This window comes from Crocodylus siamensis, chromosome 5 (genome assembly GCF_052110815.1).
Source record: "Crocodylus siamensis isolate JL-2025a chromosome 5, ASM5211081v1, whole genome shotgun sequence".
Taxonomy (NCBI): Eukaryota; Metazoa; Chordata; order Crocodylia; family Crocodylidae; genus Crocodylus; species Crocodylus siamensis.
Genome location: NC_143399.1, coordinates 73,671,845 through 73,687,908, shown reverse-complemented (window position 1 = coordinate 73,687,908; position 16,064 = coordinate 73,671,845). Strand labels below are relative to the sequence as shown.

General features: G+C 45.1%; 1 protein-coding gene across 1 annotated transcript; it reads right to left on the bottom strand.

The window, feature by feature from the left end:
• Positions 1 to 11,726: 11,726 nt before the first annotated feature.
• On the bottom strand, positions 11,727 to 12,662 carry LOC149864286 (olfactory receptor 13H1-like). The gene has a single exon (XM_090049071.1). It carries the CDS (start codon positions 12,660 to 12,662, stop codon positions 11,727 to 11,729), a length of 936 nt encoding a protein of 311 aa, XP_089905197.1.
• Positions 12,663 to 16,064: the final 3,402 nt, after the last annotated feature.

Here is a 16,064-nt window from a genome sequence, read left to right as displayed (position 1 = left end):
GGTGCTTTGGACACAGCTGTGGTTTTTATAGAGGTCTCTATTGATATGTGGCCAAATGTTGCACTAGGGTTGCTGCTTTTGACTAATACAGTAAAGGTTGACTTCTACCTCTCTTTATGTGCCTGAATGAGACATGGTGTAGCCATCAGTTTTGGTACTTACACACATTCTTAATTTTTTTCCACTCAGGGCCCCACCCACATTTCTTAGTTGGTCTAATAAAAGGTATCATCTCTGAATCAATAGGTCTAGAGTTTTGCATTTATTTTTGTCTCAGACCAACACAGCTACCAAATACATCTCTTAGAGGGTAACATGCCTCTGCTGGAGAGTGAGCCTCCTCTGCTCAAGGGTAAGGTGTGCCTGGTTCTTCTGCTCCTTCTCTAGGTCCTGGCAGCACCAGGCCCAAGACTCTGTGAGCTGTTCCTTGGTCCTAGTGACCAGTCAGTCCAGAAGCACTGTCCAGTTTTGGCTTTGTTGCTGATGGAGTTGGCACATGCACAGGGTGCCTGCAGGCAATAGTGGCATCCTTGCAGCCCCACGTGTACTGGCAGCTGGTGGATCTTCCTTGCTTGCATCTCCTGTAAGAGTTTGCAACATTTGCAGCCTGCTTTCTCCATACCCTACCCAGGTTGGGCCAGGGCTGGCCCCTGCCGGCAACTGCCATAGTGGTTCCAGACCAACTACCCACTATGGGGGGTGCTCCTGTGCCACCAGGTCCATAGTGCTCAGGTCATGGGGGTGAGGGGTTTCCACCCAGCTGGGACACAAAACTTGTGATGCCTCACCTCTTCCCTTGGCAGGCCTCTCCAGAGAGGTGCCCCCGGTCAGGGCCCCTGCCATGCATGGCCTGTATCTCAAGCCTGCCCCTGGTCAGAGTCACCCAGGCACACCACAACAAGATGTTTGAGCACACCAAGGGGTGCCTGACACATTACACCCAGCACTCCAACTCCACCTCTGGCCGTGGAGATGTGGTCCAGCTGGCCATGGCATTCCAGTGTCAAGGCACGGCACCTGGCCACCTGGGCAGTGGCTGTCTCCAGCAAGGAGCTGGCATGTGCAGGGAGAACATCCCAACCTGTCCTCCTTATTGGTGGCCCACTGCTGGAATAGTCAGGGCAGGTGGTGGCCTGGGTTACCCAAGCTGGTGGGTGAGGCTGAGGGAAGAAAGTGCACTGGAACTTGGCACTGCTGTCCATGCTGGGCATGAACGTCCCTCCAGATGGCGATGAGGTTTGCAGTCTCCACTTGGATTCCTGGGCCTGTGTCTCCTCAGATGGCGAACCCAACATGGCAGTGGGGCACAGTACCCAGGGGGCATACAGCAGCTGCCAGGGGCCCACAGCATCAGAGCTGGGATCAGGGGGCTATAGCACCCAGCATGTACCCCCAACAGTAAGGTACAGTTCCCAGGAGGCAGGTGCCATGAGGATTAGAGCTGAAACCCAAGTGGCTGCATCACCTGTCATGTGCCTGCAGTGGTGGGGCATGGTGCCCAGGGGACATGCAGCAGCTGGATGGGGCCCTGGAAATCAAAATAGGGATCTTGGCTAAAGAGCTGCCTGTTCCACGTGGCTGGAGAAACTGCCAGGCTGGGACCCTCCTGGTGTGGCTGACCAGGCATAAACTGTACCTGATGTCAGTGGCTACATGTGAAATTAGGTACATTAATTTAAAGCACCACTGGCTAGTACCTGTATATGTCAGTACTAGCAAATGGTGCTTTAAATTAATCTACTGTGCACTAGTTGCCACATGTGTGGACAGTGTTACTTTACTGCACATTAGATTAGTCTAATACTCAATGGATGCATCTACATGAGACACTATGTTGCCATAGCAATGATCTAAAGTGATGTAGCATTGCTGGGCACAAACCCTGATGCCACCGCTACTGTGCAGTAGCAATGAGCTTTTGCACAGTAGGATTGGAAGCAACCCGTGTGCCGCCAGGACAGCACAGTAAGGCTGTGTGAGGCTTTGCACCGTGCTTTGGATCCAGAGAAGCTTTGGATACTTTGGCATCTGAAGCAGCATGTCCAGATCAAAGTACTGGCTTCGTTAGGCTTTCCGAAGCAGTTCGCAGCTTCTGAAGCACTTCGGAAGAGCTTTGGAGTCACTTCAGAGATCCGGCCATAGAGTATAATGGGGAATCAATGAAATATCTATAAATTTGTTGTTTTTTGTCTGATTTGGATGAAACTTGCAGGGGTGGTAGCCTCTGCTGAGAGCATGAAGCCTGCCAAGGTTCAAGAAGATTGGTGCAGGTGTTCAAGGGGAACTGCAGGGATTCAGTGTTCAGCCCACTGTACCTTAACCCACAGCGTCATGTGTCACGAGTTTTGCCTGTCAGCAGCTTGAGGTGCAGTTTTCCCCAAACCACTGCACCTATCTTCTTGAAACTTGGCAGACTTTGTGGCCTCACCAAGAGCTACTATCTCTGCAGTTTTCACCCCCCTGTGGTGTAACACATACACGTGACATGAGTTTTGCTTTCAAGAATTTGGGGTGCAGTTCCCCTTGAACCCCTGCACCGATCTTCTTGAACCTTGGCAGGCTTCATGCTCTCAGCAGAGGCTACCACTCCTGCAAGTTTCATCCAAATCAGACAAAAAACAACAATTTATAGATATTTCACTGATTCCCCATTATACCCTATGGCCAGATCTCCGAGGTGGTTCCAAATATTTGGAGTCACTTCGGCTGGATTGAAGCGGGAACCTGGTCTGGAGCTCCAGATTAGATCGCTGGCATCTGAAGTGGCCAGATCCGAAGCTGGCTCAAATAGCTGCCTACTTGCACAGGCCTACTGTTCACTACTGGCGGTTACTGCAGAGTCATTTAGTACTTACTCAGTAACAACTGCACAGTCAAGCACACATGTAGATGTGCCCAGTAAAGCACTTGGGTAGACATGCCCACAGGGTCTCACATAGGAGCACTAGTTCAAAGAAGAGCAGTTTATCTTGGACTACTGGCCGCAAGCCATTATCTAGCACTTCGAGGTTCTTTGTACCCAGTAGCTTCAGCCAAAGTCCCACTCAGTCATAGAGATAGTAGAATTAATAACTTAGAAGCAATTTTTCAAGGTATTACCTGTGGGGTCTAGTTAATGGGTTTTTAGACACTGAGCTAGTGATATCAATAAGACATTTTGCCTACAACTTTTTAGAGACCAAATAAGGATGCTGTGTAGAATGCAGAAAATACTGTGCTGAGGTGAACCCAAGAAGGGAAGACCTTATGTCTAGGAGGTCTTTTGGTGGAGGTCCTACAACAGATCATGGAATGGATCTGGACATCCTACACCAGACTCCCCCCCACCAATATTCATGGAGGCATGGGTAGAAGAAGAAAGACAGGGCTGTTTGATGTCTGGAAAAGATCTCTTCTGGGATGTATTGCCAGTCGAAGAACAAGAGGAACTCTCTGTCTTCTTTACCTGAAGAAAACTGGGGCACTGGTGCAAGGAGGTCTCCCTGCCCCAGCTCAGTGCAGGCAGTGACAATGGTAGGCAGAGGAGGGATGTGCCCCCCGAACACGGAGGGGAAAGGAAGGGGGTAGTTCTTACCTGACTCAGGGACTTTATGTCCCTGTCTGCTGCTTCTGTTCTGTGATCTGAAAGAGGGGTGTGGTGGGGTGTCCCCCTCTGGATCTACTCCTGGACACTTCTCCTGATATCCAGACAGGATGAAAGATTTCAGTTTATTTTGTTTGCATTGTTAGAGGCTGTAGTTTACTGCTGGGATTTGAACTATCTTTGGAACTAATCACAGAACTAGCTGGCCTGCAAAAGGCAGCAGGACAAAGGACCCATTTACAGGAACATGTTTAGATTTTCAGCCCAAAAAATATTCCTCCATTCAAAATAAATGTAATTTATTTGCACATTATTAAAATGAGTGCAACAAATTGTAGGTCTTATAATGAGAGATATGATTCTAAAAGGAGGGTGCTGAGAGGGAGAGGCTAACAAATTGAGAGGATTCCTAGTCTCTGGCTGTGAGTGGGACTCATATGAAAACATGGGTTTCCAGTGTTGAACAGGAGCCATGGAGGACCTGCTGGATCATAAGTTTGGGGTTCAGGTGAATAAATGTGTTGCCAAGTGCAACACCTTTGTTAACACTAAGGGACATGATGGTCAAAAGAGGGTGGTGGGAGGAAGTGGGTTAAAAAATTGTTGGTGAGACTGGCTGAAAGACTGGGAAACATTAAGATATGGAAGTGTGGAAGTGATCCATGCAGTACTCGCTAGACACCGACTTAGGGGTTTGGGTGAATAAATGTTATTCTGAGAACAACAAATTTGTTAGTACTGTGGGAGTTGCCTGTAAGAAGATCGTGATGGGAGGAAGAAGTGCTCTGGAAATGTATCAATTTGGGGTGCCAAACCAAAGTGTTCACAACGGTCATTTTGGGATGAGGATGAGGCAAGCCTGGGGGGGAGGGGTGTTTGTGCATAAACCTGATCCAATTTAAGGGCTGTGAGCAAGTTCAAAGAAGCACACTTTAGAAATTTGATGGTGAATTTGATGGAAATTTAAATCAGCCAAAGAGGCAAAGATATCAGCCCCCCATCTCTTCTCTCTCACCCCAACCCATCCCACACTAACCCCTATTCTTGTCCTGCCTTCAGCATCATCAAATCCTCCTGATGCCCCTGTCACCCATGGTACACATTACCACGCCACCTGTGATTATTTTCCAGCCACTCAATGTGGTGTGGTGTGGTTGTACCCCAACCCCCACCTCCTTGCCTCAGACCCACCACCGACAGCAGCGAGGACGGTAATGCAAGTTGTTGGTAAGTGTTCCACTGAGGGGGGCTTTGGCGATATGGTAATAGGGGAGTGTAGGTGTGAACATTTCAGATTAAATGCTGTGTGTCTTTCACAATTGACCTCCAGCTGTTCATCACTTGACTGCAGACCATGCACGCAGACCCCTGCTGATGGACACTTAGCAGCACCAAGTGTATAGGTATTTTCACAGAAGGCTTGGGGACATATTCCTGGGGAAATCTGCTGTAAGGGGAGGGAAAAAATACTATAATCTCTTCTTTCTTCCTGCAGAACAGTTGTTGCATTGGAAAAAGAGATGTTACTTTGGATTTTAATTTAACAAGAAAATAAAGTATTATTCTTTTACGTTTTTGTGTGTCTACGATCAATGCATGATTGGCAATTACCTTGTAGTTGGCAGCTGTTGGGGATGTATGGTTGTCCCTTGAGGAGGTGGTGAAATGGTTTGTGTGTGCTGTATTGGTTACAGGATGGAATTTCAATATAGGGGTATGGAGCATAGCTGGGGCTGTGATACTGGGACTGCTTAAAAATTTTGGGGACTGTACGAAGTAAGACAGTAATTTACAAAGCATTAGTTCTTGGTTCAGGAGTAGAAATGTTGTGATGAGCGGACAATATATATTACCACTGTTGGCATCTCTAAAAAGCAGGGGGTGATGGGAGACAGTGAAAATGTAGTATAGGGAATTTTTAAATCTTGAGATATGGCTGGGTGGGTGAGATCAGGAAGTGAGAGGGATGACTAGGTCTAAAAGTGTCAGAAAGACCAAGTAAGACAGGGATCGGAAGCACTGAACTGGATGCCAGTGGTAACTAGCAGAACCCAAAGTCAGGGATCATGTTCAAACCTGTATTGCTGAGTGAAGCACATTTACCAGTGCTGAGGGAAGTGGCTCCCTAAAACCTGTGCAGTGTGGTGGTTTGGATCAGGAAACATTGAGAGGAAACTTCGAGAGGGAGAACAGGGTCTGAGCAATGCTAAGACACGGGGTCAGCAGTGTCAAACTGGATGCCAGCAGTACACAGAGGACTCTAATGTAAATATGTTTCCGTAACTGATGCTAATTGCTTTCCAGCAAGGGGATTTCCCATTAAAAAATGGGGGGCTTGGGCTCCTGGTTGTCTGGCATAGTTCAAGCTGCCCACTCTTAGAGACACCAGCATATATTGTAGCTGTGAGTAGAGCACACTTCGAGTCTAATAACAGAAAGTGGTTTCTTTTAAATAAATTAATTCACTTATTAAGGAGCAAGGAATGATCCATAGGCAGAACATTGATCTGTGTCAGGCTCCCACACTGGGCTCTGAAGCAAAACCTGCTGTGAAAAGGCATTCATTACACAAGACAGTTGACAACTGAACTGCAAAGGACATGAAATTACCAGTGAATTCAAGTGGTACCTCGTGGCCAAGGACCATCAGAACACGTAAAATGGTCAACTTACCTATGTGCGACATGTACACTTGATGGAATTGTCATGATAAAACCAAACTTCCTGGAACACTTTGTGATGATCAAACTAAAATACATCAGAGGTGGTCTAAGCTGCCATGATCAAACAAAATCTGCCACGAAAAATAAAATGGGCATGTGTACATGGTGACACCATTATGCTAGACAAATGGTCATTTTTCATCACTCTTCGTCATGTGTACTCAGTCCAATCATGGCTCCCTGAGTTATTACAGATGTTCTCTACGGTAGGGATTCCCTAAGATATTTTGACAGACCAGGGCATGGTCTTTATGTCACCGTTATCGCAAGAAGTTTGGAGCTTACTGAAGGTCTCTTTTGTAAAGACCTTTGTATCTGGTAGGGTTTAGACCCTGGAGCAGCATGGAATAACCACTGCTGTAAGGAGAGGTGTCATCACAACCAGCAGCTATGGCGTTAATCCAGCAGCTGCCATCAATTCCCATGCTAAGTTAATGTTGTATTTAAAAAGGACTGTGAGGGCAAATGTGTGGGTTACCTTTCCTTTCACATCAACAGTTGGAAGTGTCTACATGTGCATTAAGGTGCTTTTCCTAATGCACATTAAATGTAGTACTTCTTGGCACTTTTACATGTGCTTTAGGGGTGGTGGGGGTGGCACTTTAATTAGAGGGGCTCTGAGAGCCCCTCTAATTAAAGGGTCACCGTGTCTTCTGTATCAGTGTCTGTGCGCTTGCAGATGGCGGTGGGGGCACTTGAACTAAAGCTCATTCAACAAGCTTTAGTTCAAGCACCCCTGCTGCCATTTTAAAGTATGGGGATGTTGATACATGAGATGCAGGAGGCTGCTGGAGCACAGTAATTGCCATACTCCAGCAAACTCAATTAATTGAGTCTCCTCCGATGTGCTGGAATTTCAGTGCATCAGAGCAGCTTCCACACTCGTGTATAGGCACCCTGTAATGTGAGCTCCTAAACAAATGTGCAATAGGCTGCTTTAATGCACAGTAATGCATGGGAATGGTTTTTAAGTGATGCTTAATATGCAGTAGCCCATTTTATTGCACATGAGAGTAACACACTATTTTATGTGATGCTTTAATGGGCAGTAAAATAGACTATTGTTCATTAAAGCACATATGTAGATGAACTTTGTGTCTCCCACAGAAGGCAAAGGTAAGGGAAGTCCTGCCTCTGCTCCCAGTGGCCAAACCTCAAGCCTTCCTGACTCTGTTCTGGTATCCCCCTTAGTCAGTGCCCAAGGTTTGTGCCCTACTTTCTTACTCCTAATTATGCTAATGCAGCCTGGGGCAGTGTGGGCACTAACGGCTTTTATACATGTACCTTTGTCTGCTCCAAGGCACAGGAAATCCAGTGCACTGGAGAACACTTGATTAATTGAGCCTGCGGAGCATGCAAGCTGATGCACATGGTGCTGCGTCACATACCTTGGCATAAATGGCAAAATGTGTGTCAGTGCACAGAAAATGGCAGCAATGCACTTTTGAACTAAAACACTTTGATATGTTTTAGTTCAAAAGTGTGCTGCTGCCATTTTCATAGTTCCATAGTTTCATAGTTGGTAGGGTCGGAAGGGACCTAAGCAGATCATCAAGTCCGACCCCCTGTCATGGCAGGAAAGAGTATTGGGGTCAGATAACCCTGGCTAAGTGATTGTCCAGCATCCTTTTGAAGACCCCCAGGGTAGGAGCCAGCACCACTTCCCTTGGAAGTTGGTTCCAGACCCTAGCCGCCCTGACCGTGAAGTAGCGCCTCCTGATATCTAACCTAAACCTACCCTCTGCCAGCTTGTGACCGTTATTCCTGGTCACTCCTGGCGGTGCTCGGGGGAACAGGGACTCCCCCAATGCCTGCTGATCTCCCTGACTAGTTTATAACAGGCCACAAGATCCCCCCTCAGCCTTCTCTTTTGGAGGCTGAACAGGTTCAGGTCCCGTAGCCTCTCCCCATAGGGCCTGCCCTGTTGTCCCCTGATCATACGAGTGGCCCTCCTCTGGACCCTCTCCATGCTGTCCACATCCCTCTTGAAGTGCAGCACCCAGAACTGGACGCAGTACTCCAACTGCGGCCTGACCAGTGCCACAAAGAGGGGGAGGATCACCTCTTTGGACCTGCTCGAGATGCATCTGTGGATGCATGACAAGGTGCGGTTGGCCTTCCTAACTGCCTCCCCACACTGCCGGCCCATGTTCATCTTGGAGTCAATGATGACCCCAAGATCCTTTTCCGCCTCCGTGCTGACAAGAGGGGAGTTCTCTAACCTGTAGGTATGGTGCCGGTTGTTCCTCCCCAGGTGCAGTACCCTGAAACCCATCCTATTCTCATCCGTCCACCTCTGTACCCTGTCCAGATTTAGTTGTAGCCTGTCCCTCTCTTCTAGTGTGCCCACTTCTCCCCATATCTTAGTGTCATCTGTGAATTTGAACAAGGCACTTTTCACCCCCTTGTCCAAGTCACCGATGAAGATATTGAACAGTGCAGGCCCAAGGACCAAGCCCTGGGGAATCCCACTGCCTACTTCCCTCCAGGTTGAAAATGACCCATTCACCACCAGTTTTTGGGTGCAGCCCTCCAGGCAATTTGTGACCCATTTGACTACGTAGGCATTAACACCACAGTCAGTCACCTAATTTTTTAATGAGGATGGGGTGAGAGACAGTGTCAAAGGCCTTTCTAAAGTCCAGAAAGACTACGTCCACCATGACACCTGCATCCAAGGCTTTAGTGACCTGGTCATAGAAGACCACCAGGTTGGTCTGACAGGACCTGCCTCTAATGAACCCATGCTGATTGTCCCTAAGCATAATTTCCCCTGCTGGTCCCTCAATGTGCTCCTGGATAATTTTCTCAAAGAGCTTCCCCAGCACCAAGGTAACACTAACAGGCCTTTAGTTTCCTGGTTCCTCTTTCCTCCTCTTTTTGAAAATGGGGACCACATTGGCCCTTTTCCAGTCCTCTGGTACTTTGCCAGAGCACCATGAGTGCTCAGCAAGCTGTGCCAGGGGTCCCACAATGACTTCTGCCAATTCCCTCAGCACTCTGGGGTGGAGATCATCTGGACCTGCTGATTTGAACCTGTCTAGTCCCACCAGAAGTTCCCTGACTAGGTCCTCTCTGACCCTGGGCCTGGCTGTGCCTCCCCTGGGTCTGTCCAGGATCCATGTGTGTGTGTGGGGGGGGGGGGGGCGTGGTGTCCCTGTCCTTGCTCAGAAAAATGGAAAGAATCTGTTAAAGAGGTTAGCTTTGTCGTCTGGTGCTACCACCAGATTTCCAAGCGTGTCCTGCAGAGGCCCCATGTTACCCAGAAGCTTCTTTTTACCCCCTGTGTATTTAAAAAAGGATTTCTTGTTATCTTTGATCTGGATCACTAGTCCCAGTTCCATCTCTGCCTTGGCCTTCCTAACAGCTCCCCTACAATCTCAAGCAATGGAGGTATAATCCTCCTTGGTGATGGTCCCTCCTTTCCATTGGGTGTATGCCTCCTTTTTGGCTTTGAGACATTCCTGGATGCTTTTGGTGAGCCATGGGGGCTTTTGAGCACTCTTGTCCCCTTTGATCCGGGTTGGGATTGTCACCTGTTGGCTTGGAGGATCGTCTCCTTAAGGAACGACCACTCTTCTTGTACTCCCAAATCCCCTCCTCTCTGGTACCTCAGTGCCTCCCTGACTAGTCTTCTTACCTCATTGAAAACTGCCCTCCTGATGTCCAGGGCTGTTGCCTTACTGCAGGCCTTTGACACCCTGTGCTGGATGGTGAATTCCAGTAGATGATGATCACTGTTGTCCAGGTGATCAAGAACCCACAGTCCCCTCACCAGGTCGTTGCCTGTGTCTGGGATCAGGTCCAAAAACGCATTTCCCCTGGTGGGACTGTGCACTTCCTGGGTTAGGTGGAGGTTCTGTAACTCGGCTAGGAACCTGCCTGAGCAGTCAGATCTGGCTGACTGCTCTTCCCAGCAGAAGTCAAGATAGTTTAGGTTACCCATGCTGTCCACGTCCCTTTCTCAGCACTGACGTGCATTTCACCATTTATACAAATGTATGCACCACAGTGCCAGGCACTTTTGAAAGTACCTGACACTGCAGCTCACACATGTGTACAAATGCACTAAGGTGCACCATTGACAGCTCAGAGGTTGCAAGTTTGAGGCCACAACAGAAGCACAGCCTTTCACAGTCAAATAAATCTGTGAATTTTGCTAAATACTTTATTACAGAAGGACACGAAAAAAGAAAGGAAGTTGTGATAATGAATGTAGCACTGCATCAGCAGGCCTCCCAGAGCTTAGATGGGGCCTGGTATACCCACAGTTTTTGTCCCTGATTAACTATTTCAGTCAGGAGAGGAATTTTCCTACCAAAATAGTTATGTTAGTAGCGTTCTTGTCATGAACATGGTGAGATTAACTAACGAGGTCTTCTGCATGATCAGCCAATATTTGATCTCTCTATAGGTTGTTTCCAAGGGAGGAATGAGTCAGGTATTTCTTTGGAGAAATCCAATTATTTTGGGATGCCCCAAAAGCCTTGTTTCCCCAGACATGGTTTGAACAAGCAGCAGCAGGTAGATTTCTTGTTCATGACTGCCCTTCTAGCAAACTTTTTGTTTAAGAGTTACTCTATTCCTGACCTTTGTCCTAGACTTAAGTATGACTATTTTGCATATAGATGCATATCACTGCAACCAATCAATGGTCTGTCTCCTGCATTTTGTAACCATTTCCTAGGAAATGCCTCTTACACAGCTGGCATTAGTTCTGGCTCAGACCTTGGTCCATGTCATTCACTGTTTGAGGTAACACCACACAAAGGAACATGTTGGTTCTCCTTCCATTCCATTTAGCATACCCCTTAGGTTTAACAATAGCTAAAGCTTTATGATATATTCAAAATTATATACAAGATGCTGTTATTAAAGCTATATAAGGGTCTGGACAACCAATTACCCTTGAAACTAGAGGAAGTGAGCCATCTAAATTCCCTACATGATTTTAAAAAGTTAACCCAAATGAATGGTCTCTTTGTCTATGATGTAGTGATAGTTTTAATCAGGCCCTGCTAATTATATCTTGTGAGGAAAAAAATGAGTAAAGATCAGCATTACAATGAAGCTTGCCTACAAAAATTCCATCAAAGTGTTTTTTTGGGTAGAAAATAGAACTTTACATTATTAAAGTATTTGGCAGAAATGGACTTTTTATGGAAAATATTTTGTCTTCAAAATTGAATGCCTTGAAACTGCAGCATTATAGCTTGGATCAACTGTAGAGAGTAGCTCCTGAAAGTTGTTGTTTGATTGTCTCCTGTCTCTATTATCTTCTATGGGTTCTGTATCCCAATAGGACTACATCTCTCATCAGGCACCATGCTTAGCAATTTTTTTGCCCATACCTTCCATTCACCAAGGGAGGAGATTTTTGGCAAACATCCACCAAAGAGAATGGTGTTTATCAGTGGCCTTCAAGTGTGGTCTTTCCATCCTGCTAACTTCCACAAAGCTGCTTTCACTTCCTTGTTCCTCAGGCTATAAATCAGTGGGTTCATCATGGGGATCACAACCCCATAAAACACACCAACCACCTTCTCTTGCTCCAGGGATGATTTGGATGGAGGTTGTAGATAAATAAAGATGGTTGTCCCATAGAAGATGGTAACCACAGTGAGGTGGGAGCCACAGGTGGAAAATGCCTTGGCCCTGCCCTCAGCAGAGCGGATCCTTAGTACAGCTGTGATGATACGGGCATAGGTGACAAAAATAAAGCTGAAGGGCAAAAGCAGGGTGAAGATGCTTGTGACAAACATCACAATCTGGTTATTGCTTGTGTCTGAGCAGGCCAATTTCAACATGGCCTGTACTTCACACACAAAGTGGTTGATGATGTTGTTGGACCCACAAAACTGAGGGTGCATGGCGAGGGAAGGCACTGCAATCAGGAGAAAAGCACTGGTCCATGTAATGGCTGCCAGATGAAAGCAGACTCTGTTACTCATTATAATGGTGTAGCGCAGTGGGTTGTAAATGGCTACCCAGCGGTCATAAGCCATCACAGCCAGCAGGAGGAATTCAGTTGTGCCCAGGAAGACAGAGATGTACATCTGTGTGAAGCACCTGATAAGGGAAATGGAGGTCCTTTTGGAGAGGCAGTGAGCCAGCATCTGGGGTACAGTGCTGGTAGTATAGCAGATATCTAAGAAAGATAAGTTACTGAGGAAAAAATACATAGGTGTGTGGAGTCGTGGGTCCACCTGAGTGAGCAGGATGAGGAGGCCATTTCCTATCAGGGTCACAAGGTAGATGCCAAGAAATAGACCAAAGAGAATAATCTTCATGTGCGGGTTACTGGTGAGTCCCAATAGGATGAATTCAGTCAGTAGAGAGTCATTGTTTCCTCCCATCTTTCCTTCTGTAGCTCACCTGCAAGGAGAATGGTAATGCTAATTATCACTTTTAGTGGCAAACGTGAAAAAACAGACAGTGCATTAGGTCAGGGTAAAATATTTCCCAGTTAATTTTTTCAAAAGAAAGCTTGATGTTTAAATTAACCATAATTATTTCCATGGAAAATATGTGCTTTTTGTAGCAAATTCTAATAATTCATTAAGCATCTGAACACTAGAAAGCCAAAATATGTTTGGCAACAGGGAAGTCACTGCAACCATTGATTTTTCAATGAGTGGAAAAAATAACGTATAATGGGAGCCAGAGTTTGTTCAGAAATGCCAAACAAAATGGAACTTGAGCCACTCAAACTACAGCTCCAGTGATGCAGGTTAGCACCATTTCTAATCAAAAACTGTATGTCAAAATTTTCCATGAAAAAGAAAAAAACTGTTTTTAATTAACTCTCCTGTGACTTAGTTCAGCTAGCCTTTCTACCTATAACAGCTTGTGTTATTTTTGTGTTTTTGGTTTTAAAAAAACCCAACAAATATGCCTCTATTCCTAATTTTGCCTTTCTGGAGTTACTTTCCACACACAGTGAAACACTTAACACCAGTACCCCATACTTGCACACAATTGTTTACAAACTTGAACTAAACCTCAACTTCCCTGTATCACAACTTTGGTAAGTGCTGTACGTGTGACATAGCTAATTCTGCCTCCTCTTCTAGATAGCGGGATGGGGGTTTTACCCCCTACGAAAAACAATGGCCAGCGACTCAGCCCAAGTTCTTCTAGCCAATGTACAAACACCCACTTAAATAATCCTCGGTTTGGATGGCTGTGGAGGACACAGCAGGACCTATTTTGCACCAAGAAAAATGTTTGTGTTGTAAGAACGCAAGCTTTCTATCTATAAGATTTTTACTGATACCTGACAAAACCCACATTGTGGATCTTTATATTAGTGTAAAGATATCTTATAATTCGAGGGTGGGGGGTGGTGGTGTTCAGTTTCTGGTGTGGGAATAGTCACACAAGGGGTGCATCTGCACATGCCAGTACACCCTGGCACAGTTCATGCCAGACTCAGCTGCTCCCAGGAACAGTGTCTGCATGTGCGCCTGGGACCGCAGCAATTTAAGCCAGGGCAAAGCAACCCTGGGCTGGCGGGAGTGGGGGTCAGCCTTGGGCTCTGGATGGTGGCAGAGGGCAGGAAAGGGGCTGGCTGGGATATGGGGGTACTAAAGTGTGGGGCTAGGTAGCAGGCAGCTCCTGCACTTTTGCATCCTTGTTCCTAAGCCAGCCCCATCATCATTTTTGTGTATGCATAGACGTACCCAGTGTAAAGTACTTTTACATTGCTTTAACTGTTGTCTCCTTTGTGGGAGTGTGGGGTGGAAAGAAGTTTAATACTTTAGCTACAGTATAGTTCAAGAGCTACATCTTTATAGTGTAAACGGGGCATGTTTTTAACCTGAATTACAATAAGCCACTTTTAAACTGACTTTAGAATTGTGACTAGTTTTGATATATGTACTCATTTAAAGGTACACATACATACTGCGTCCTTCACATGAACCAAATATTAAAATGTGGTTAAACATTTATTAACCCTCTGTGTAACATGTGAATGAAAACCTAGCCTCCCCCTTTTGGAAGTCATTTTTTTTAAAGCAAAAACTAAGAGAGAGTGAATAGAAGAATCCAGTTCATGGTTTCGGGTTCTTAAAGAAATGTATCTTTTAAATGCATTATTTGCTATGATAAAAATTAGTTTTGCTTCCCTGGCCATGATCTCATCTTTCATGCTTATTTTGATGGAGTTGTGCCTTCCAAAAATAAAAGCAGCTAACATTTATTTTCACTACAAATGAATTGCATTGGAATGGCAAGAAGGAGAAAGCAAGGTAAAATCCATTAGTAGAGGGGGTGGTACTTTCTTACAATTTATAACTAGTATCTTTCTGACCACATGCTGCTCAGCTTCTGTAACTGACAAAAATCTGGAGTTATGTTCTGTGGCCCAGATCTTAAAGTTGAAGTAATTCTATACATGCACCATTGCAATTAAAAAAACAAATCTATAGCCTATCATTAGAAACTGAAAAACAAACAAAAAAAATGTTTTGGTTTTTGTGGAATTAAGTCCACAGAGAAAGCAGTCTCAATGGGTGGGTGTTTCCACTTTGTGGAAGACAATTTTACATAGATAAAATAGCACAGAGCATCTACTGTCAAAGTCCCAAGGTGCATGGATCTAAGCATGACTTGGTTTATAGATTCACTGGCAAATTTTTAGATATTAGAGACAGAGGCACTAGTTATCATCAGAGTGATCCCATTCCATCATAAGCCCAGATAAAATCCAAACTATAACTTCTAAATACTCCCATTAATGCTCAGAAGGCTAGTTAGGGGCAAGCATGCCTATCTAGGTAGAATTAGAATCTAAAATCTTTGTAAATGCCAAAAATTTCATTTGCACAGAGTCCCTAAGGTTGGATCACTAAAATGGGAAGACTCTGTTGTCAAAAAAGACAAAAAAAGTTATCCAGACTCTGTTTGGATAACTTTCAAATCTGTTGGTGAAACAAAATTTGAAAGATTGGTCAACAAGAGTTTCCTTTGACTCAAAAAAGAAGTAGTTATTTTTGTTTTCAGGTTATTTAACCTTAAAAAAAAACTTTCTCTGCTTTCTCTTCTTTTTTTTAAATTTACCTACTTTTAACCAACGAATGTGGCTTAGAAACAACATTTCTAAAACTTTCATTTAAAGATATCAAAATGAAACATTTCAGAATTTCTGAAACAAAGCATGTAATTTCATTAAAGTTCACATAAAACATCTTGATATATTTTTAACATATTTCTCCACCCTTTTTCACTGAAACACTCCAGCAAATTGGAACTGTTTACAAAACTACATTTTTTGGCAAACTTAGTATTTTTAGGGGCAAAAAAGCCATATGTGTATGACAAAAGTCAACATCCACTATATTGCACCAAGACAAAATCTCTAGACCAGTCTGGGTAATGCCAAACCTGTGATCTGGCATCCATAGCATCTTACTGAGAAGCAGGAGATACAAGTAAAAACCTGTGTCTCTCCTTTCCTCAGCAAGTGCCCTAATCATTGGGCCAAGAGTGAAGACAACTCTCCTCCATTTTAATTTGAGTACGGTGATGTTTTTATATATTGCAGCTAGAGGTGAGAGCTGTCAACAGGGTCATCCTAGTCTACCATAGTTGCTGACAGAATCCAAGTGATATCTGCCAAAAAGTTTCTATTATGCTCAGAAGGTTAGTTGAGGCTAAACACACCTATGTAAGTACAATTAAAATCTAAAAACACTGTAACTGCCAAAAATTGCACTTACACAAAAGTCCCCAAAGTCAACACTATTAAATTGGCA

Bases quoted from the DNA above. Each gene is read 5' to 3' on its own strand.
- LOC149864286 (XM_090049071.1), bottom strand. From the start codon at position 12,662: ATGGGAGGAAACAATGACTCTCTACTGACTGAATTCATCCTATTGGGA.